The following is a 24,823-nucleotide window of genomic DNA, read 5'->3' on the forward strand; positions in this document are numbered from 1 at the left end:
AGGGTTGATGCTACCCCATAGATATTGCAAATTTCATTAGACTGCATTACGTGGCTGTGAGCGATCACAATGCAAGTTTGCTCATGCGCCTGAGCAAGGGGATGAAAAGGTAAAATATGTAAAGTCTTTGAAGTAGAGATTGTTTTAATGATCATCTCAGTCATATGTTTTAATTCAGATTTTCTTTGACTCCTAATAGCATAGATGAGCTTTGCCTGGTTTTGTGCTTTATATAAATGAAATCATACAGTCTGTATTCTTTAGTTTCTGGCTACTTTTTGCTCAATATTTTTGAGATTCATCTATATTTTTTACTTAATTATAAACATTTCTTTCTCATTGCTGTATAATATTGAATATTCCATTGTGTATGTCAAAATTTAGTGATAAATACTACTTTTGATTCATTTGGGTGTTTTCTAAATTTGGTAATTACAATAGTGATGCTATCAGTGTTCTTCTGCATGTCTTTTGGTGAATATATGTACACTTTCTGATGGGTTATACTTAAAGCTGGAATTGCTGGGTCATATATTCTGCATATGTTCAACTTTAGTCAACACTGCCAAACGGATTTCCGAAGTGGTCTGCCAAATTACACTCTCACCAGCAATGTCTGAGAGTTCTGGTTGCTTCACAGCCTTACCAGCTCTTGGTATTTATCAGCCTTTTAACTTTAGCCATTCTGGTGGGTGGGGAGTGATGCCTTCCCTGATGATGACTGATGAAGCTGAGCATCTTCCAAAATCATTGGACATTTGGATACCCTCTTTTGGGAAATACCTAAATATTTTGCCTAAATTCTATGGGATTGTCTTTTTCTTATCTATCTTAAGAATTCTTTATATATTCTAAGTTCTTTGTTGGATATGTGTATAGCAGGTAACTTTTACTAGTGTACAGGTTACCCTTTCACCCTCTTAAAAGTGTCTTTTGGTAAACAGAATTTCTTAATTTTTATGTAGTCCAATTTTGTCAATTTTTTATGTTAACTTTTTGCATCCTGTTGAAGAAATCTTTGCCAAGATCTTATTTTTTTTCTTTAAAAGGTCTATTTTTTAATCTTTGCATTTAGAACACTAAGTCACCTGGTATTGATTTTTGTTTATGATGTGAGAAAAAGGTCAAGATAAATATTTTTTCCCATGTGGATCCGTAAGTGACCCAACACCCTTTACTAAAAAAAGACCATTCTTTCCCCCACTGTACTGCAGGGTTACCATGTCATATAAATCAGCTGATTAAATATGAGTGGGTCTATTTGTAGGCTCTCTGTTCTAATCCATTGGTAAATGTATTTATCCTTGCACCAGTAAATGGTTATTTTTTAAATGACCTAATAAGGTTTTTAAAATTTCAAATATTCAAGGATTTCGTCCCTTCCCCAATTGCTTGCTAATCTTGTCTATTTCCTTGACTATTTCTTTGTCAGCGCATCTCTAAAATAAGGTTTCTGTAGTGAATTCAGTATGCATTTCAAATCTGTGAGTTAACCTAACTTCAACTTTTTATGCCATTGCTTTAAGTTCACTTAAAAAAAATAGAATAAGCAGAAAGATAGGATGGAAATTTGTGTCTTTTTTATGAAATATAAAAAGGTAATGTTATGTTTTTCATTATTTGTAGGTTTGTATGGATGTGTTTAAGAAATATATAAGTATCAACGAGCTGTGTTTGCTACAACGTGCAGGTATGAGACAATGGAATGATTACTATAAATTCATGAATGTGAGTGTTTCAAATAATACGCTATTGTGTCTTATAGTTTGAAAGTAAATTCAGTAGTTTTAGGTATGAAAACTGAATACCTTAGAGTGGCTCTGATGGTCTTAGAAAGGTTTAAAAATAAGTGTGGCATTTTGGTTACTAAAAAAATTAGAATCCACCTAACAGTATAATTCTCTTACATACTAATATTTGCATGATGTAGAAATTTTATGTATAGGTGTAAGATAGAAAAAATAATATTGTTAATTGGCTTAAAATCTTTCTGAAGGGATATTTCAGAAACTGGATCTTCCCTACTTCTTTATCTTCCATTTTAATAACTTATCCCTTTGAGGCCAATGCACCATCCATACTGAGTTCTGTGCAGTTCCCTAACCAGGCCAGGCTCTGTTATAATATCAGAGCCACTGTTCCTGTTCTCTATCTATCTCTATCTCTATCTAGCCTTTCTTCCATACCCCTACGCTATAGCAGAGACCTATTCATATCTCAAGTCTTAGTCATAGGAAATAGCAGATTGTTGATTGTTACTTCTGATCACAGAGGTACAAAGAGATGGGCAGCTATTACTGTCGAACTTTTCTCCATTGTTTTAAGCCCTCTCCTTCCTGCTAAAGTGACTTCCAGAGGATTTAAAGGGCTAACACCCCCCCCCCCTTTTTTTTTTACCCTCTCTTTCATTTTTCTCTTTTTCCCCTTTTGGGAGCCAGATCTTAGAGACTAGGATATTCAAAAACATCTGCATGCATATATGGGGAAAACTAAAAAGTGACTGTATGGGAAAGGCTCACAAAAGACCTGAGAAGACACTTTAGGCTGGTCCTCCCCACAGAACATACTGCAATCAAAAAACAAAACACTAACAAAAACAATAACAAAAAACAGCAAACCCTGGGGAAGGGAGAGAATCTGAGCTCTGTAATTACCACATTATTAGAGTCAAATGCCCACTTTTTGACAAAAAGTCACAAGGTATACAAAGAAATAGGAAAAAGAATAGCCCACTCAAAGGAAAAAATAAATCAATAGAAACTATCCCTGTAAAAGATCTAATGGCAGATAGTTGAGACAGTGACCTCAAAACAACTGTCTTAAAGGTGCTTAATGTACTAACAAAGATACAGAGAAGGTAAAGAAAATGATGGATGAACAAAATGTAAGTATCAATAAAGACAGATAGAAAGCCTAAAAAAACTCAAAAAAATCTGGAGCTGAAAAAGTACAATAACTATAGTGATAAATTCACTATGAGGAATCAAAGCCAGATTTAAGCAGGCAAAAAATCAGCAAACTTGAAGATAGGACAATAGAAATGATCAAGTCTAAGGAACAAAGAAGAAAGATTGAAGAAAAGTGAACACAGGTCCTAGGGGACCTGTAGGACTCTGTTAAATGGATCAATATACACATTGTGGGAGTCCCAGAAGAAGAGAAAGAGAAAGGGGCAGAAAGAGTATGTGAACAAATAATGGCTGAAAACTTCCCAAATTTGATGAAAATCATGAATTTAAATGTCCAAAAATTTCAGCAAACTTCAAGTAAGATGAACTCAAAGAGACTACACCAAGACACGTTATAATCAAAGTTTCAAAAAACAAAGAAAGAATCTTGAACGCAGCAGGAGAGAAGCAAACCATCACATCCAGGGGTTCTTCAATAACATTATAAACAAATTTCTCATTAGAAACTGGAGGCCAGAAGGCAGAGGGCCAATATATGCAACATGCTTAAAGAAAATTTCTGTCAACCAGGAACCCTATATTCAGCAATGAGAGGGAAATTAAGACATTTTCAGATAAACAAAAGCTAAGAGGGTTCATTTCCCCTGGACCTGCCCTGCCTGAAATGATCAAGGGAGTCCTGCATGGTGAAATGAAAAAACACAAGACAGTAAGTCAAGGTCATGTGGAAAAATAAGGATCTCAATAAAGGTAAATGCATGGGCAGTTGTAAAAGCTAGTATTATTGCAACAATAGTTTGTAACTGCTATTTTGTTTTCTACATGATTAAGGAGACTAATACATTTAAAGAAAACTGTTACTATTAGTGTAAAAACTAGTAGTATTGCAAATTTGGTAACTCCAAATACTCTTTTCTATATAATTTAAGAGACTTACGCATTTAAAAAAAAACAATTAATATTTTGGGAAACACAGTATATAAAAAGTAATTTTGTGACATCAACAACTGAAAAGGGTAAGGATGGAGTGTAAAAATAGCAGAGTTTTTATATGTTACTGAAGTTAAGTTGGTATAAGTTCATATGAGAATGTTATGACTTTAGGATATTAAATGTAATCCCCATGGTAATCACAAAGAAAATAGCTATAGAATATATACAAAAAGAAATGAAAAAGGAATTTAAATGTTTAATAAAAAAGATCAACTAAATACAAAAAGACAACGGTAATGCAGGAAATAAGGAACAAAAAATCTACAAGTATGCAAATAGAAAACAAATAGCAAAATGACAGAAGTAAGTCCTTCCTTATCAGTAATTACTTTTAAAGTAAATGAGTTAGGGCGCCTGGGTGGCTCAGTTGGTTAAGCGACTGCCTTCGGCTCAGGTCATGATCCTGGAGTCCCAGGATCGAGTCCCGCATCGGGCTCCCTGCTCGGCAGGGAGTCTGCTTCTCCCTCTCCCACTCCCCCCTCTTGTACTCTCTCTCTCTCTCACTCTCTCTCAAATAAAAAAAAAAAAAAAAATAAAGTAAATGAGTTAAACTTTCCAATTAAAGGACAGATTAGCAGAGTAAATAAAAACACATGGTCCAACTATATGCTGTTTACAGGATATTCACCTTAGATCCAAAGACACAAATAGATTGAAAGTAAAAGAATGGGAAAAGATGTTCTATACAAATACTAACCAAAAGAGAGCAGGGGAGTGGCTATACTAATATCAGACAAAATAGACTTTAGATCAAAAGAGGTTAAAAGAGACAAAGGACATTATATAGTAATAAAAGTTTCAATATAGTAAGAAGATACAGTAGTTATAAACATTTACACATCTAATGACAGACCACCAAAATACATAAAGCAAAAACTGACAATTGAAGAGAGAAATAGTTTTCCAGTAATAGTTGGAGACTTCAGTATCCAATTCTCAATAATGTATAGAACAATGAGATAAAAGAAATAGAGTACTTTGTATGGTGATTAACATAACATAATAAAAAAAGTCCCAGAAAATTAAAAAAAAAAAGAGTACTTCACACAATATACCAACTAAATCTAACAGACATATACACAATATTCTACCCAATAACAGTAGCATACATATTCTTTTCATGAACACATGCGACATTTTCCAGGATAGACAATATGTTAGGCCACAAATTAAGTCTCAACAGGTTTTAAAAGATAGATATTGCAGAGGCACCTAGGTGGCTCAGTTGCTTAAGCCTCCAACTGTTGATTTCAGCTCAGGTTCTGATTCAGGGTCGTGAGTTCAAGCCCTGAATTGGGCTCCATGCTGGACATGGAGCCTACTTTAAAAAAAAAAAGATATTGCACAAAGTATCTTCTCTGACCACAACAGGATAAAATTAGACATCAATAACAGAAAGAAAACTGGAAAATTCACAAAACTGTGTAAGTTGAATGGGTGAATCAAAGAAGAAATCACAAGAGAAATTAGAAAAAAACAGACAAATGAAAATGAAACACAACATATCAAAACTTATGGGATTCAGTGAACGTGGTGCTAAGAGGGAAGTTTGTAGGTCTAAAGGCTTATATTAAAAAACAAGAAAGATCTCAAATCAACAACTTAACTTTACAACTTTAGAGAAAGAAAAACAAACTAAACCCAAAGCTAGCAGAAGGAAGGAAATGATAAAAATTAGAGCAGAGATAAATGGAATAGAGAATGAGAAAATCAGTGAAACTAAAAGCTGGTTCTTAAAAAAGACCAACAAGATGAAGAAACCTTTAGCTAGATGGACTAAGAAAAAAGGAGTATTCAAATTACTAAAATAAAAAATGAAAGTCAGACATTAATACAGTTCTACAGGGGGAGATGAACCATGAGAGACTATGGACTCCGAGAAAGAAACTGAGGGTTTTAGAGGGGAGGGAGGTGGGGGGATGGGTTAGCCCGGTGATGGGTATTAAGGAGGGCATGTACTGCATGGAGGACTGGGTGTTATATGAAAGCAATGAATCATGGATCACTACATCAAAAACTAATGATGTATTGTATGGTGACTAACATAACAATAAAATAAAATAAAATTTAAAAAAAAAGAGAATACTATGAATACAATGAATAATTGTACACAAAAGTAAATGAAATGAACAAATTCCTGAAAACATAAAACCTGCCAAGACTAAATGATGAATAGAAAATCTGAATAGAACTATAACTAGTAAGGAGAATAAGTTGGTAATCAAAAGTCTCCTGACAAAAGCCTTGCACCCAGTGGCTTCATTGTGAATTCTGCCAAACATTTAAAAAAGAATACCAGTTATTCTCAATCTTTCCCAAAAAGTTGAAGAGGAGGGAACACTTGATTACTCATTCTATGAGGCTGAGTTAGTCATTACTTTGATATCAAAGCCAGGCAAAGACACTATGAGAAAAGAAAACTACAGATCAGTATCCCTTATGAATATTGATACAGAAATCCTCAACAAAATACTAGCAAACCAAAGTCAGCAGCACACTGAGAGGATTATACATCATAACCAAGTGAGATATATTCTTGGACTTGCAAGGATAGTTCAACATATAAAAATCAGTCAGATTAATGCACCACATTAACAGAATGAAAGAGAAAAACCATGTGATCATCTCAATTGATGTAGAAAAAACATGTGATAAAATTCAACATTCTTTCATGATAAGAACACTCAAAAAAACTAGGAATAAGAGGAAACTAAAAGCCATACAAGTTTCTCCCACTATCTGAAAGTAGAGTGCTCCTATGAAAACTTCCATAAGCCAAAATGGCATAAAGTGGAGAAACAGTTACCATTTTGTAAAAGTGAAAATCCTCTTCAGATTTCTTTAAGTAAATGAAAATAGGTACAGTTCTACCTCAGAGAGATTGTGAGTTCTGGTCCAGACCATTGCAGTAAAATACAGCACAAGAGCGAGTCAAGTGAATTTTTTGTTTCCTAGTACATATACAAGTTATATTTATCATTCATCATCAGGGAGATACAAATCAAAACTATGATGAGATACCACCTCACACCTGTCAGAATGGCTAAAATTAACAACACAAGAAACAACAGGTGTTGGTGAGGATGCAGAGAAAGGGGAACCCTCTTGAACTGTTGGTGGGAATGCAAACTGGTGCAGCCACTCTGGAGAACAGTCTGGATGTTCCTCAAAAGGTTAAAAATAGAACTACCCTATAACCCAGCAATTGCAGTACTAGGTATTTACCCAAAGGATACAAAAATATAGATTTGAAGGGGTACATGAACCTCGATGTTTATAGCAGCATTATCAACAATAGCTAAACTATGGAGAGAGCCCAAATGTCCATTGGCTGATGAATGGATAAAGAAGATGTGGTATATATAGGGGTGTGTGTGTGTGTGTGTGTGTGTGTGTGTGTGTGTGTACACAATGGAATATTATTCAGCCATCAAAAGGAATGAAATCTTGCCATTTGCAATGAGAAGAGGTGAACATATGGGAATTTAAGAAAGGGAACAGGTGAACATATGGGGAGGGGGAAAATAAAAAAAGGAGAGAGGGAAACAAGTGACTCTTAATGATAGAAAACAAACAGGAGGGAGGTGGGAGGGCGATGGGCTAGATGGGTGATGGGTGTTAAAGAGGGTACTTGTGATGAGCACTGGGTGTTGTATGTAAGTGATGAATCACTGAATTCTACTCCAGAAACCAATATTGCACTGTATGTTAACTAACAAAATTTAAATAAAAAAGTTATATTTATTTACACTATACTGTAGTCTGTTAAGTGTGTAATAATAAAAAAATATATATATAGTTTCATTAAACTTAATTGCTAAAAATTCTAGCCATCATCCAAGCCCTCAGCAAGTCCCAATCACTGATTATAGATCACTACAACAGATGTAATAATGAAAAAGTTTGAAATATTTCAAGAATTACCAAAATGTGACACAGAGACATGAAGTGAACAAATCTGTTGGAAAAAATGGTGCCACTAGGCTTATTTGATGTAGGGTTCCCACAAACCTTTAATTTGTAAAAAATGAAGTATCTGCAAAGTGCAATAAAATGAAGTGCAATAAAACAAGGTAGGCCTGTACTAAGGTCTTTCATAAAAGTGAAGTGGCATAAAGCAAACTTCCAGAGAGTGAGGAAAACCTGTATATGAAAGACCTACTGTAGACCTCATACTTCATGGTGAAAGACTGAAGACTCTTCCCCTTAAGATCAGGAACAAAGGCAAGGATACCCATTTTCATCACTTCTGTTCAACAGAGAACTAACTGGAAGTTCTAGCCAGAGTGATTAGGTAAGGCAAGGAAATAAAATACATCCATTTTGGGAAAGAAGAAGTAAAACTCTCTGTTTGCACATTATCAACAATAGCCAAATTATGGAAAGATCCCAAATATCCATTGACTGATGAATGGATAAAGAGGATGTGGGGTGTGTGTGTGTGTGTGTGTGTGTGTGTGTGTGTGTATACGCACATACATATATATAACAGAATATTATGCAGCCATAAAAAGAATGAAATCTTGCCATTTGCAATAACATGGATGGAGCTAGAGTGTATATGCTAAGCGAAATAAGTCAGAGAAAGACAAATACCATATGATTTCATTCATACGTGGAATTAAGAAAACAGATGAACATAGGGGAAGGGGAAAAAAAAGAGAGAGGGGAGCAAACCATTAGAGACTCAACTATAGAGAACCAACAGGGTTGATGAAGAGGTTGGGGGATGGGCTCATGAGTGATGGGTATTAAGGAGGGCACTTGTTGGGATGAGCACTGGCTGTTCTATGTAAGTGATGAATCACTAAATTCTATACCTGAAACCAATTTTACCATATATGTTAACTAAATAGAATTTAAATAAAAACTTCAAATAAACAAAAATTATCTGTTTGGAAATCATATGATCTTATATGTAGAAACCCTAAAGATTCCACCAAAAAAACCCGTTAGAACTAAAATATGAATTCAGCAAACTAGTGGTATACAGAATCAACATGCAAAAATCACTTGCATTTCTATACACTGAGAGTGAACAATCCGAAAAAGAAATAACAAAAACATTTCAATTTACAATAGCATCAAAAATAATAAAATATTTAGGAATTAACTTAACCAAGGAAGTGAAAGGCATGTATAATGAAATCTACAAAGCATTGCTGAAAGAAATTAAAGAAGACATAAAGTAGTAGAAACACATCCCATGTTCATGGATTGGAAAACTTAATATTGTTAAAATGTCCGTACTACCCAAAGCGATCTACTGAAGATTCAATGCAATCCCTATCAAAATTCCAATGACATTTTTTTGCAGAAATAGAAAAACTTATCCTAAAATTCATATGGTATTGCAAGGAATCCCAAAACAATTTTGAAAACCAATCTTGAAAAAGAACAACTTGGAGGAATCGTTCCTGACTTGAAAACTTCCTACAAAGCTAGTAATAAAAAAACTGCAGTACTGGCATACAGACAGACATACAAACCAATGGAATAGAATAGAGAGCCAGACAAAAACTCTTATATATATGATCAAATGATTTTAGACAGTGGTGCCAAGACTATCCAATGGGGAAAGGATAGTTTCTTCAACAAATGGTGCTGGGAATACTGGATATCCACATGCTAAAGAATAAAACTAAACCCTTACCTAACACTACATACAAAAATTAATTCAAAATGGATCAAAGACCTTAATGTAAGACCTACAACAATAAAAGCCTTAGAAGTCATGAGAACAAAGGATTCACAACACTGGTTTGGCAGTAATTTCTCAGATGTGACACCAAAAACACAGACAACAAAAGAAAAAGACAAATTGGACTTCATGAAAATTTTAAAATGTCCATTAAAAGACAGTATCAAAAGAATAAAACTTCAGCCCACAGAATGGGAGAAAATATTTGCAAATCATATATCTAATAATGGATTAATATACAAAATATATAGAGAACTCCTAAAACTCAACAGCAAAAATCCAACCTGATTCAAAAATAGGCGAAGTATTTGAGTAGGCTTTTTTTTTTGCAAGATGTACAAATGGCCAACAAGCACTTAAAAAAAGATCCTCAATGTCAGTAATCATTAGGGAAGGGCACATAAAACTACAATGTGATACCACCTCACACGCATTAGGATGGTTACTATCCAAAAAAAAACAAAAAATGCATTAGGATATGGAGAAATTGGAACCTTTGTGCACTGTTGGTGGGAATGTAAAATGTTACATTGTGGAAAAGAGTATGGCAGTTCTTCAAAAAGTTAAAAATAGAGTTACTATATGATATAGGTGTATACACAAAAGAATTGACAGCAGGGTCTGGAAAGATATGTGTACACCCATGCTCATAGCAGGATTATTTATAATAGCTAAAATCTGAAGAAACCCAAGTGTTCAGTGACATGAATGGATTAGGAAAATTTGGTATATACATACAGTAGAATATTATTCAGCCTAAAAAAGAAAGGAAACTCTAACATATGTTACAACATGGATGACCTTGAGGTCATTATGGTAAGTGAAGTCAGTCACAAAAAGACAAATACTGTTCTATATACTTACGTGAGGCACTTAGAGTAGTCAAAATAATAGAGACAGAAAGTAGAATGGTGGTTACTGGGAGCTGGGAGGAGAGGGGGAAGGGAGAATTATTGTTTAATGAGTATGGAGTTTCAGTTTTATAAGATGAAAAGAATTATGGAGATGGATGAACATTATGAATATATTTAATACCAATGAACTGTACACCTAAAAATAATGAAGATGATAAATTTTATATTATGTGTATTTTAACACAATGAAAAATTTGCGGGGAAAAAAGCAATGTAGCAGTTCATGTCAAAAACTGAAAATAGTCAAACCTTTTTCTCCCAACAGTTTAACCAAAGGAGATCATTTTAAAAGGAGAAGCTATATTAATATTTTAAATTTTAAAAGTACTTCATGACAAAAGAAGGAGGGCTTCATGTCAATTAGTGTGGACTACTTAAACACTAACAAATTTTTTCCAACTATGCTTTCTTTTTTTAAACATATGCAGTTCCAGTTTTATTAATATGTTATAGTAGCAGACACTGAATTTCCCATGTTACCTGCTAAGATGGCAACTATGTAGATACTACAAAGTGAATAGCAGGAAGAATTCATCTGTATGTGCCCAGGAAAAACAATTATAGTATATAAAGGAGCTTTAAAATAAAGCTGAATGTTACTATATTGTATTATTAAAGTTGTATAAGGTAATTATAACTTCAGCATTAATTTTTCTTATTATACTATTGAACTTTATCAGTAGCTCTTGATTTTCCCAAGCAGCACTAAGTAATCCAGATAGTAATAAGTATTTTGGGCAGGAATAATTACACAAAAATAAAACCCAAAGTAATTTTTATTAAGGCAGTTTCAGCTAAGGCAGTAGATATTTTGACCTGCAAACTTTTGGAATGGGGAAAAAATAATCAATGAGGGATCCCTTAAAGCTAAAATAATTTTACTAAAATTAATGGGGAAAATTAGAAGTGGTTTAAGTGTTTATAGAAAATAGATTAAGGAATTGAATTGACATTAAGAAATTACTTTCTCAAAGGAAATTAGTCAGTGTACTTTGTAGTAGAATGTTCACAATCGTAAACTGGAATAAAAAAAATCCCTAGGATCAACATGTTGGTGGGGTTAAAACAAGAAGGGGTATGTGTCAGAATAGTCTACATCCATCCCCAAATTACACAGTTTCTCATACCTGACCAAGCCGGGCCTGAAGAATCCCTGAGAGCATGGCTCCCTCAGAGTTCCTATTGAGACCAAGTTGTATGAGGCAACTTGGACCTATTTCTTGTGGTTAGCACATGAGTTAGCTCTCTGTCTAGTGCCTGTGCTTGGTTGACTTCAAATGTTATTGTTAACTTTTGCTTTAATTTACTTTCATCAAATACTGCTGATATGGAAATGTACTTTTCAAGAAGATGAATTTATACTACTTAATCTTTAAATATAGAAAATTTGTCTAATTTAGGAAAGATAAATATCTGAAACTCAGCAAATGACTTTTATATGTTTTTATTTTTAGTAAACACATTTATGGATTACTACCGAAAGTTTCCACCGGGTATACACTTTGATTTACAAGTGCTAAATGACCTTCTAAATTCTTTACTCAAACATTGTTTATTGAAAGAAGTATTTCAGGTAGTGAACCTCAGCATAATGGTTAAAATGCTGGTAAGGAACCTGAAAATATATACTTTTTAATATTGTAAGTGAATTTCTCTGTTGTATTTCTTGTTTGTATAATTTAGCAGTTAAATTTCTGTGTTTACTGAATACTTCCTAGAGAACACTGTGTTTTTCAGCATAAATAAATTTGAGAAACTTAAGGTAGAATTAAATTTCTGTGTTTATTGAATACTTCCCAGAGAACACGTGTTTTTCAGCATAAATAAATTTGAGAAACTTAAGGTAGAAAACATGAAAATGAGTGTAATTTTTTTGTTTTATCCAGCCTGCTCTGAAAATATTACTAAAAATATTTGAACATGTGGCAACTATGAAATTAAGGAATGCTATACCTGCTTTAATTGATATATTTTGCAAGGTATGCTTTACTTTATCTCTTTTATTCTCTGATTGTGAATAACCAAGAAAATAATTCTTTCTACTTATACTCTTAAACTGCCTTTTACTCATATTCTTGATGCCAAAGAATTCTATTTTCAGAAATTTTTTTTTCTCTTAAAATAGGATTTATAAACATATTCCAGTGACTGATGGGCCTTACCCTTAAATAAATCGTTCCAAGCACTCCAGGTGACTTCTTTCTGATTTGTGAAGTCATATCTACACCTTAAAGATGGTTAAAGAAAACTCTCTTTATCAAAAAGATATGAGTTCATTTATTAACAAAAATAAATACACAGATCAATATATAAATAGAAAATCATGACCAAAACAAAGAAAGTAGATAGGCAGAAACATGGAGGCTAGGAATTGATTTTATATTTGACACTAAACAAAAAGAAAAAAGAATTTTTATGGCTTTTTAAAAATATATTAAAATTTGTACTTTTGGATACTTACTGGTATTTAGCACTGCCCAGCCATCCATTTCAGAACAGGCTAATATCAAGAAAACCTCCCATTTTCTTTAAGGAGCAGCATTGGAACCACTCTAGCAGAATGTACAAGTATTTCGGTGAATACCTCTAGGTCCACATTACAAAACTTGACAGAATTACCTGCCTGGAAATTTTTTGAACCAGAAATTACTGATCACCACTAGTAGTTTTAGAAAACATCAGTTTGATACTTCTCAGGAAGTTTACAGTCTGGAATGAGATATAAACACAAGTGTAGTAGGCTAAAGACGAAATGAGTACCAAACAGGAGGTATGGGTGATAAATTCATTGAGATAACTTGGAAAACAGAATATTCAAGTTTTAAATTCAAACATTATTTTCATTTTCACTTTAAATTCTTGAGGTAGGATGTCTTACTGTGGTTCTTAAATATTGGAAGAAAATATGCTTAAGGTTTTTTAAGTGAATTATAATTCTACTTGTCTCCTTGTTTCATTTTTTCCCACCATTCTCATAGTTGTTACATACTGGTTTTCAACTCTTTCATATATGTGTAAGAAAGACTCTTTTTTTTTTTCCTGTCCTCTACAGTTTGTTGAAGCTGGGATGGTATTTGACCCAGAACACTTTAGCTATATCGTCAAGCTTTTATACCAACTACAGGCTTCCCAACAAGAAATATCTGCAGTTCTGGAAATGAAATCCAGGTAAGAAGTCATTATAATTAAGGTTAAATTTTATATATAAAATATGTGTTTTTTAGGGACTTACATAGGATGAAAGCAAAGCACTTATTTATCACTATTCATATTCCAAACATCTAGATAGTGGCCCACCATAAGCCTTTCTCCCATCTCTTGGCTCTGTCCTAGTCACATTGTCATTAGTCAAGCTGCCTCTAGACAGCCTTCCTGGCCAGGCTCACCAAATCTTTCTCAGTACCTGATTCATCTCAGTGCCTGGAACATCAAGTGTAAAAGGAATCTCTTATCCTGTGTTTCAGAACTTACTTAATTATACTTAATGCACTCTCTTTTATGTGTATAAATTACCTTAATTCTTTGCTTTCTTTCACTTCTTTTCACGTAAGCTAAATAAAATATTTTAATGCCTCTTCTTCATTCTTTCTCTCACTTGTTCACTTTCTCTCTGTGGCTTATGGGCCTCCCAAGGCCTTTTTATTTGGAAACCTATGATAATTATGAGTAGTACCATAATATACCTATATTGAGAAAAAGGAAAGCCATGACTTTTCTTTTTTTTTTTTTAAGATTTTATTTATTTATTTGACAGAGAGAGACAGAGGGAACACAAGCAGGGGGAGTGGGAGAGGGAGAAGCAGGCTTCCCGCTGAGCAGGGAGCCCAATGTGGGGCTCGATCCCAGGACCCTGGGATCATGACCAGAGCCGAAGGCAGACGCTTAACGACTGAGCCACCCAGGTGCCCCGAAAGCCATGACTTTTACAGAAATTTTAAAATATTCGTACATAGTTTTACTAATTGTAAGTATTTAAAGGAATCATAACTTTTTAATGAAATCATATTTGATAAAGTACAAATGATATTAACCAAGAAAGTCCTTGAGAATGCCTAGAAAGCTCCTTCGTGTACAGCTTCTACAGCTGTTTTCATCTCATTTCTGATTATCTTCTAATAGAAAGGTTTTCAGACTTCCTTGGTTATAGTGTCCATAGGCCAAAAGAAGTAAATTAATGGTCTTATTTATTAAGTAGTTAGATCCAAACAAGTTGATAGTAGCAATTTGATGGTATCTGACAGAAGGTGCTTTGAAAATTTAAAATAACTGTGGAGCTCCTGTGAATTTGCTCTAGTGCCCTGGATGTCATGGTACACAGTTAAGGAATTTCAGTGATTCTACTAAATGACACTGCTTCCCTTGAAGCACCAGCATTGAAGATACATTTGACTTTTTCAAGTTCTATGAGATTTCTCATTTCTTTAACTAATGGTAATTAATATTTAGGTTGTCTATAAAAATTATAATACTATTTAGGTTAAATAGATTGTTGGGACTACCTAGGAAATAAGTTTTTGTGAGAAAAATGCAGTTTGTCTAGCACAGAATTCTAGGATATAATCCATTTATAATAACTAGAGTACATCGATATTTTCTTCCAAACATTAAGTCATTCTTCTCCTGATCCATATGCTAACAAGTTGGCATTTTGGACAGTGGCAGCTATGACATAGAGCTTAAATGGCTAGCAGATGTTTGTCTCCTGTCAGATTGAGTAGCATCTGGCACAAGGGAAGTGTGTACCTCTAGGTGCAAGAGGAGCAGCACTACCCTTGTATCCAGGACAGCTACACAACTCTACCCTTAAGGCAATGATTGGGAAAAGGATCTCTTGGTATAGGAAGACTCCAGAACAAACCAGCTTTAGTTTTCAAATTTTCAAATTGACACGATCACACAAATATTTTTGTAGCTTACTTTACAACCCCTAATTTTGAAAATTGTATCCTTATACACTCTGCTCCTTCCTGTGCTCCCTCTTCAAAAGAATTATCTAGTATTTGTAAGAGGAATTAACGTTGGTGGCCTATTTGATGGAGACGGATGGACTAGGATAATAACTGTGGGTAGTTAAGGGGTATGGATTGTGGTTAGGGATGTGGACCTGGCCTCAGTGCAAAAGGAAAAAATTAGTATTTATCATTTTATGTTTGAATTTTCCTGACACCCTTTGAAATAATTACCTGGGCTAGGGAAATGAGTTTTAATGAACACTCATACTTTGATTTTGATTGTAGTTTTTAATTAGGTAGAAAATTAGAAAGGCTTTCACATTCACAAAGAATTCCAACATATTCAGGATATCAGTGAGAATTTAGGTGTGTCTATAATCTAGGACATTTAACATACATTTAATGACTTCAAAATTTTTTTATTTTGAAATAATTTTAGATTTACAGAATGTTACAAAAATTAGCATAGAGACTTTCCATGCATCCTTCATCTAGCTTTCTTTCATGTTAACATCCTACATAGTAATAGTACAGTTATCAAAACCAAGAAATCAGTAGTTGTAAAATCCAATTAACTGCACATCTCAGTGCATCCTAGGAGGAGGTACGTGGTGCCAACATATCTTATTACTGATTACGTTAACCTTGATAACTTAGTTAAAAATGTTATCTGCCAGTTTTCTACACTGTAAAGTTACTGTTTGTCCCTTTGTAATTAATATTTTGGGCAAGAGACTTTAACATTATACATTATCCTATTTCTCCTCAAACTTTATACATTAATTTTAGTATTCATCAGGGGATCTTTCCTGCAAGTTACTACTGTGGTATTTGCCCAATGGTGATTCCGTATTTTCTCTCTCTCTTCTACATTTATTAATTGGCATTTTGAGTAAAGACGAGCTTTCCCTTCTCTATTTATTCATTTATATCAGTGTGAACTCCTGGGTATTTATTTTATCTTATGGGTTATATATAATCTAATACTATTATTTGTTGCTCAAATTTTTCTAGATTTGACCTTTGGAAGTCCTTCAGGGTGGTTCCTATATCCTTTCATCATGTACTGTTCATTTTTCTACCATTTTCTTATTTTTTGGAGCCACAGGGTGGTTTTAAGTTTCATCTTCTGTTTACCCTACCCCAACACTGGCAACAACCAAGGAGACTTAGCAATCCTAAATGTGTATGCAGCATACAACAACAGAGCTTCAAAATATATGAAGCAAAACTGATAGAACTGAATGGATAAAATAGACAAATCTATAACTTTAGTTGGAGACTCTATAAAATCAAATTACCAAAGAAGATAGCAAGAAAGGAGCAAAGAAACTACAAAATAGAAAACAATTTAACAGAATACCAGTACTGAGTCCTTGCCTGTCGATATTACTTTAATGTGACTAGATTAAATTCTCTAATTAGAAGAGTGTCTGAATGGATTAAAAAACAAGACCCAGCTATATGCTGCCTTCAAAAGACTTACTTCAGCTATAAAGACACACTTACGCTGAAGGTGAAGGGATGAAAAAGGCTATTCCATGCAAATGGAAGCCAAAAGAGGGCAAGCTATACTTTTATCAGAAAAACTACACTTTAAGTAACAAGAGACATGGTCAGTATATAATGATAAAGGAGTCAGTTCATCAAGAGGATATAACAATTGTAAATACATATGTGTACCCGGTATCAGAGCAGCCTAATATATAAAGCAAATCTTAACAGATCTGATGGGAGAAATAGAAACCAGTGTAATAAAAGTAGGGGACATCAATACCCACTTTCAACAATGTGTATGTCATCCAGCAGAAAATCAGTAAAGAAACATGTGACTTGAACTACACTTTAGACTAAATGGACCTAACACACATATACAAAACTATTCCATCCAACAGCAGCATAATACATTTCTTCTCAAGCACACTCAGACCATTCTCAGGATAGATCATATGTTAGTTCACAAAACAAGTCAACAAAATTTAAGAATATGGAGTCAAGTATCTTTCCTGGTCAATATGAAACTAGAAATCAATAGCAGGAGGAAAACTGGAAAATCCACAAATATGTGGAAATTAAATAACATACTCCTGAACAACCAATGAGTCAAAAAAGAAGTCAAAAGAGAAGTAAAAAAAAATCTTGGACAAATGAAAATGGAAACTCAACATACCAAAATCTACGGGATACAGCAAAAGCAGTTCTAAGAGGGACATTTATAGTGATAAATACCTACATTAAGAAAAAAGGGGTATCTCAAACCTAACTGTATGTACACCTCAAGGAACTAGAAAAAGAAGAACAAACTGAGTCAGGGTTAATGGAAGGAAGGAATATAGATCAGAGTAGAAATAATTAGAGACTAGAAAAACAATAGAAAAGAAAACAAAACTGGTTGGTTGGTTTTTGAAAAGATAAAATTGACAAACCTTTAGCTACACTAAGGAAAAAAGAGAGAGGGCTCACATAAGTCAGAAATGAAAGAGGAAACATTACAACTGATAGCACATAAATAAAAAGGCTCTTAAAAGACTAATATGAACAATTACACACCAAATAATTGGACAATCTAAAATAATTGAATAAATTGCTAGAAATATACAACCTACCAAGTTTGAATCATGAAGAAATGGAAAAATTGAACAGATCAATTTTGAGTAAGGAGATTGAATCAGTAAAACAAAACAAAACAAAACAAAAAAGCAACTCCCCATGAAGAAAAGCCCAGGAATAGGTGGCTTCACTGATGAATTTTACCAAACAGTTAAGCAAGAATTAATACAAATCCTTCTCAAACCCTTCCAAAAAATTGAAGATGAGAGGACACCTCCAGACTCCTTTACAAATCCAGCATTACTCTGATACCAAAGTCAGGCAAGGATATTACAAAAATTGAAAATCAGAAGATGGTATTCCTGATGAATATAGATACAAAAATTCTCAACAAAATATTAGTAAACCAAATTCAACTACACGTGATACACCAAGATAAAGTGGGATTTATCCCTGGGATACAGTAATCGTTCAACATGTGCAAATCAATAAATATGATATAGCACATTAACAGAATGAAGGATAGATATCAAATGATTCAATAGATGCAGATAAAGCATTTGACGAAATTTAACATCCTTTTATGATAAAAAAACTTTCAACACATTAGGTATAGAAAGAATGTACCTCACTATAATAATGGCCATGTATGACAAGTCCATAGCTGACATCATACTAAACAGTAAAAAAGCTGAAATATTTTCCTCTGAGGTCAGGAACAAGGAAATGATGCCTACTGTCACCACTTCTATTTAGCATGATGCTAAAAGTCCTAGCCAGAGCAATTAGGCAAGAAAAAGAAATAAGAGACATTCAAATTAGAAAGAAAGAATTAAAATAGTCTCTGTAGATAACATGATCCTACATACAGAAAACCTTAAAGACTCCACCAAAACCTGTTAGAACTAATAAATGAAGTATTTTTAATAAAGTTGCAGGATACAATATTAACATACAAAAATCAGTTGCATCTTGAAAAAGCATTTGACAACATCCATTTGTGATAAAAACCCTCCACAAAGTAGGGTTACAAGGAATGTACCTCAGCATAATAAAGGCTGTATACAAAAACCCCACATCTAATCCTCAATGGGGAAAAACAGAGCTATTCCTCTACTGTCAGGAAAAAGACAGGGATGTCCGCTCTCACCACTGTTATTTAACATAGTATTGGAAGCCCTAGCCACCGCAATCAGAAAACAAAAAGAAATAAAAGACGTCCAAATTGGCAAGGAAGAAGTCAAACTTTCACCATTTGCAGATGACATGATGCCGTATGTAGAAAACCCAAAAGACTCTACCAAAAAATTGCTAGAACTGATGCCCGAATTCAGTAAAGTCGCAGGATACAAAATCAACGTACAGTAATCTGTCATATTTCTATACACCAATAATGAAGCAGCAGAAAGAGAAATCAAGGAATCAATCCCATTTACAATTGCACCAAAAACCATTTATTTGCTTAGAAATAAACCTAAGCAAAGAGGTGAAAGACCTGTACTCTAAAACTATAAAACACTGATAGAAATTGAAGAGGACACAAGAAATGAAAAGACATTCCATGCTCAGGGATTGGAAGAACAAATATTGTTAAAATGTCTGTACTACACAAAGCAATCTACACATTTAATGCAATCCATATCAAAATACCAACAGCCTTTTTCACAGAGCTAGATCAATCCTAAAATTTGTATGGAACCACAAAATATCCCAAATAGGAAAAAGAAAAGCAAAGCAGGAGGCATCATAATTCTAGCCTTCAAGTAATATTACAAAGCTGTAGTGATTAAAACAGTATGGTACTTGCACAAAAATAGACACATGGATCAATGGAACAGAACAGAAACCCCAGAAATGGACCCACAACTGTATGGTCAGCTAATCTTTGACAAAGCAGGAAAGAATATCCAATGGAAAAAAGAGACTCTTCAACAACCGGTGTCGGGAAGACTGGACAACAACATGCAAAAGAATGAAATTGGACCACTTCCTTACACCATAATCAAAAATAAACTGAACATAATAAAAAAATGATAAAAGGCAGAGTTGGGATCTCAGTTAAAAAAAAAAAAAGATGAAAGACCTGAATGTGAGACAGGAGGGACGCCTGGGTGGCTCAGTCTATTAAGCGCCTGCCTTCGGCTCAGGTCATGATCTCAACGTTCTGGGATCGAGCCCTGTGTTGGGCTCCCTGCACAGCAGGGAGTCTGCTTCTCCCTCTCCCTCTGCCCCTTCCCCCTCTGCTTGTGCTCTCTGTCTCTCAACTAAAATTAAAATAAAATAAAATAAAATAAAAGTGAGATAGGAAATCATTAAAATCTTAGAGGAGAACACAGGCAGTAATCTCTTTGACATCGGTCATAGCAACTTCTTACTAGATACATCTCCTGAAGGAAGGGAAACAAAAGCAAACATGAATTATTGGGACTTCATTAAGATAAAAAACTTCTGTACAGTGAAAGAAACAAATCAACAAAACTGAAAGGCAACCTATGGAATGGGAGAAGATATTTACAAATGACATAAAGGGTTAGTATCCAAAAATCTATAAAGAACTTATCAAACTTAAGACCCCAAAACCAAATAATCCAGTTAAGAAATGGGCAGAAGACATGAATAGACATTTTTCCAAAAGACATACAAATGGACACCAGGCACATGAAAAAATGCTCAACATCACTTACCATCCGGGAAATGCAGATCAAAATAACAATGAGATACCACTTTACACCTGTTAGAATGGCTAAAATTAACAACATAGGAAACAGTAAGTGTTGGCGAGGATGCAGAGAAAGGGGAAGCCTCTTGCATTATTTGTGGGAAGGCAAACTGGTGTAGCCACTCTGAAAAACAGTTTGTGGAGTTTCCTCAAAAAGTTAAAAATAGAACTGCCCTAGGATCCAGCAATTGCCCTACTAAGTATTAACACAAAGGATACAAAAATACTATTTTCAAAAGGATACATGCACCCTGATGTTTATAGCATTATCAACAATAGCCAAGTTATGGAAAGAACACAAATGCCCATAGACTGATGAATGAATAAAGAAGATGTGGTGTATGTATGTATGTGTACACACACACACACACACACACACACACACACACACACACACACAATGGAATATTACTCAGCCATCAAAAAGAATGAAATCTCACCATTTACAACAATGTGGATAGAGCTAGAGTGTATTTTGCTAAGCGAAATAAGTCAGTCAGAGAAAGACAAATACCATATGATTTCACTCATGTAGAATTTAAGAAACTAAACCAATGAGCATAGGAAAAAGAGAGAGAGAGAAACCAAGAAATAGACTCTTAACTATAGAGAACAAACTGATGGCTACCAGTGGGGAGGTAGTTGGGGGGATGGGTTAAATAGGTGATGGGGATTAAGGATCACTTGTTGTGATGAGCACCAGGTGTTTGTGGAAGTGTTGAATCACTAAATTGTACACCTGAAACTAATATTACAGTGTATGTTAACTGGAATTTAAATAAAAGCCTAAAAATAAAATTAAAATTAAAAAATAAAAAATAGATCAGTTGCATCTCTATATACTAACAATGAAGTATTAAAAAAACAGATCAAGAAAACAGTCTCATTTACAATAACATCAAAAAACAAATACTTAAATAAATTTACTAAGGAGATAAAAGATCTGTACATTGAAAACCATGAAACATTGGAAATCAAAACAAATAAATGGAAGGCTATTCTGTATCATGGATTGGAAGAATTAATATTGTGAAAATGTCCATGCTACCCAAAACCAAAGATTCAACTTAATTCCTATCAAAGTTCTATTAATATTTTTTACAGAAATAGGAAAAATTTTAAAATGCATATGAAACTACAACATAACCTGAATGGCTAAAGCAATCTTGAATAAAGATGTGGTGTATATATACAATGGAATATATATTATTCAGTCTTTAAAAAAAAAGGTTATCCTACCATCTATGAAAACATGGATTAGTGTGGAGTATATTATGCTAAATGAAATAAGGCAGAGAGAAAAGACAAATCTGCATGATCTCACTTACATGTGGAATCTAAAAAAGTCTAACTCAGCAACAAATTAGAATAGTGGTTGTTACCAGGAGATGGGGAGTGGGGCAAAGGAGGAGATGTTAGCCAAAGGGTACAAACTTGCAGTTATAAGATTATTAAGTTCTGGAGACCTGTTTTACAGCATGATGACTGTAGTTGATAATAAGATATTGTGTACTTGAAATTTGCTGAGAGTAGATCTTGTGGTCTCTATACACACACGAACTAGGTGACACGATAGATACATTAATTATCTCAATAGTGACAATTATTTCACAATGCTTACATCTAGTAAAACATGTATATCTTAAATATATACAATTTTTATTTGCCAACATGCCTCAGTGTAACTGGGGGAAAAAAGTATCAATACCGATGCTAGCAAGGATGTGGAAAAAGTGTCTCATATGTTATTGGCGGGAATGTAAAATTGCATAGTCATTCTGGAAATAACAGTTTCTTTAAAAACCAAACATGTAAAAATCAAGTATAGCTATTGAACTACTGGGCATTTATCCTAATTAAATGAAAACTTGTACTCATTTAAAAACTTGTGTACAAATGTTCATAGCAGCTTTAATTGTAATATCCAAAAAGTGGGGGGAAATACAGATGTTCTTAACAGGTGAATGAACAGTTCAGTTGTCTATCCATACCAAGGAAACTACTTAGCAGTAAAAATCAACAAACTATTGAAACATGAAATGAATTGATTTCATTGTGTTGAATTTAAAAAGCCGATCTCAAAGGCCACATGCTACATGGTTTCATTTATATAACATTCTCAAAATGACAGAGCTATAGATATGGAGAACCAATTATTGGTTGACAAGGGACACCCGGGGACAGGGCTTGGGGGATGAGTATAAATGGGTAGTATGAGGAAGTTCCTTTGTGTGGTGATGGAACAGTTCTATATCTGTATTGCGGTGATGGTTACATAAATCTATACATAGAATAAAATTGCACAGAACTACACACACACAGATGAATGCATGTAAAAAGTGGTGAAAACTGAATAATATCTGTAGTCTAATTAACAGTATTGTAACAATGTCAGTTTCCTAGTTTTTATGTTGTTCCACAATTATATAAGAAACCATCATTGGAAGAAGCTGGATGAAGGGTACCAGGACTGTGTACTATTTTGAAAATTCCTGTGAGTCTATAATTTATTTCAAAATAAATTTTTAAAGGTAAGTACATAGATACTGTCAAATTTCCCTCCAAGAAGGCTGTACCAATTCGTATATATGGTATGTATATATATGTTATGTTTGTGTATATGGTATATGTGTATGTGTGTTTGTGTATGCATTTTGGTATATGTACATGTATGAATGCACATATGTATATGCACATCTATGTGGTATATATGCATATATAAATACATATATGTATGTATGTATATATATATACAAGAATATATATATATATATATATAAAACCAGAAACATAAGAGACTATTCAGCACAGGTTTGCTAATATAGTGTGTTGTCATACTTTTTAATCTTCTCTAATCTGTTAGGTAACAAATGGTGTTTCATTGTTGTTCTAATTTGCTTTTCTTAAAAATGAGTTTGAACATTTTCTTTTCACATATTTGAGGGCCATTTTTATACTTTTTGTGAATTGTCTGCTCATGTCTTTTCCCATTTTTCTATTGGATTCTGGTTCTTTGTTCCTTAAATGTCAAGAGTTCTTAATATATTGTATTAGACCTTTATCTGTACTATATATTACAAATATTTTTTTCCAATTTGTCAGTTGTCTTTTGAATTTGTTTATGGTGGTTTTTGCATGGCAAAAAGTTTTATTTTTATTCAACCTAAATTATCAATCTTTTTTTATTGCCTTAGTTTTGAGTCATAGTTATTTTTTATTGCATCTGAATTTTGAGTCGTAATTTCCCAGCACCAAGATTTTTGGAGGAATTCACCATGTTTTCTTCTATTACTTGTACGGTTTCATTTTTATAGTTAGGTTCATAATCTATTTGAAGTTTATTCTCATGTGTGGTGTAAGATAGAGATGTAATTTTTTCCCAGTGGTTTTCCAGTTTTCCCAGAACCATTTATTTAGTTTGAGTGATTTGAGATGCTACCTTTATCATACTATAAATTTCATATGTGCTTGGGTCTGTGTCTGGACTTTGTATTCCCCTGCACCAGTTACACATTATTTTAATTATAGAGGCTGTGGTAGTATGCTTTAATGTTTTCTTGGGATAATCCCCTGCAAAATTTTTCTTTTCAATGTCTTTCTTGCTCTTCTTGCATATATGTTTTTACCACATGAACTTTAGTATCAACTTCCTAACCTCATATAGTAGCTTGTTGGTATTTTTATTGGAATTACATTAAATCTATGAATTAACTTAGTAAGAACTAACATCTTTATAATATTGAATTCTATTAAAGAACATGAAATGTTTTTCTATTGTTCAAATTTATGTGTCTTTCAAGAGTGTTTTAGGATTTTCCTCCTATAAGTATTTAATCTTTGTTGCTATTATAAATGAATTTTTTATGTGCTGCATTTCTTTATTTTTGTATATATAAAGGGCATTTTTGTTTGTAAATTTTATATTCTGTTAATTTACTCTAAAGTCTTTATTGTTTGACTTAGTTTCGTCTTTGAATCTGTGGGCATTTCCAGTTATACTATCATATCATTTGTGAGTAGAGATTGTTTTACTTCTTCTTTACCATTGTTATGCCTGTAAGTAATTTGTCTTATCTAATTGCCTT

At 33.6% G+C, this 24,823-nt stretch overlaps 1 protein-coding gene across 1 annotated transcript in view; it reads left to right on the forward strand.

The window, feature by feature from the left end:
* The window catches only part of TOPAZ1 (testis and ovary specific PAZ domain containing 1), a 116,824-nt gene that overhangs the window by 42,420 nt on the left and 49,581 nt on the right, over positions 1 to 24,823 (forward strand). Inside the window, 5 exon segments of the mRNA XM_032409240.1 lie at positions 45 to 109; positions 1,627 to 1,690; positions 11,972 to 12,123; positions 12,404 to 12,496; positions 13,570 to 13,685. Of these exon segments, the coding sequence (XP_032265131.1) occupies positions 45 to 109; positions 1,627 to 1,690; positions 11,972 to 12,123; positions 12,404 to 12,496; positions 13,570 to 13,685 (490 nt within the window).

This window comes from Phoca vitulina, unplaced genomic scaffold (genome assembly GCF_004348235.1).
Source record: "Phoca vitulina isolate PV1807 unplaced genomic scaffold, GSC_HSeal_1.0 scaffold10, whole genome shotgun sequence".
Taxonomy (NCBI): domain Eukaryota; kingdom Metazoa; phylum Chordata; class Mammalia; order Carnivora; family Phocidae; genus Phoca; species Phoca vitulina.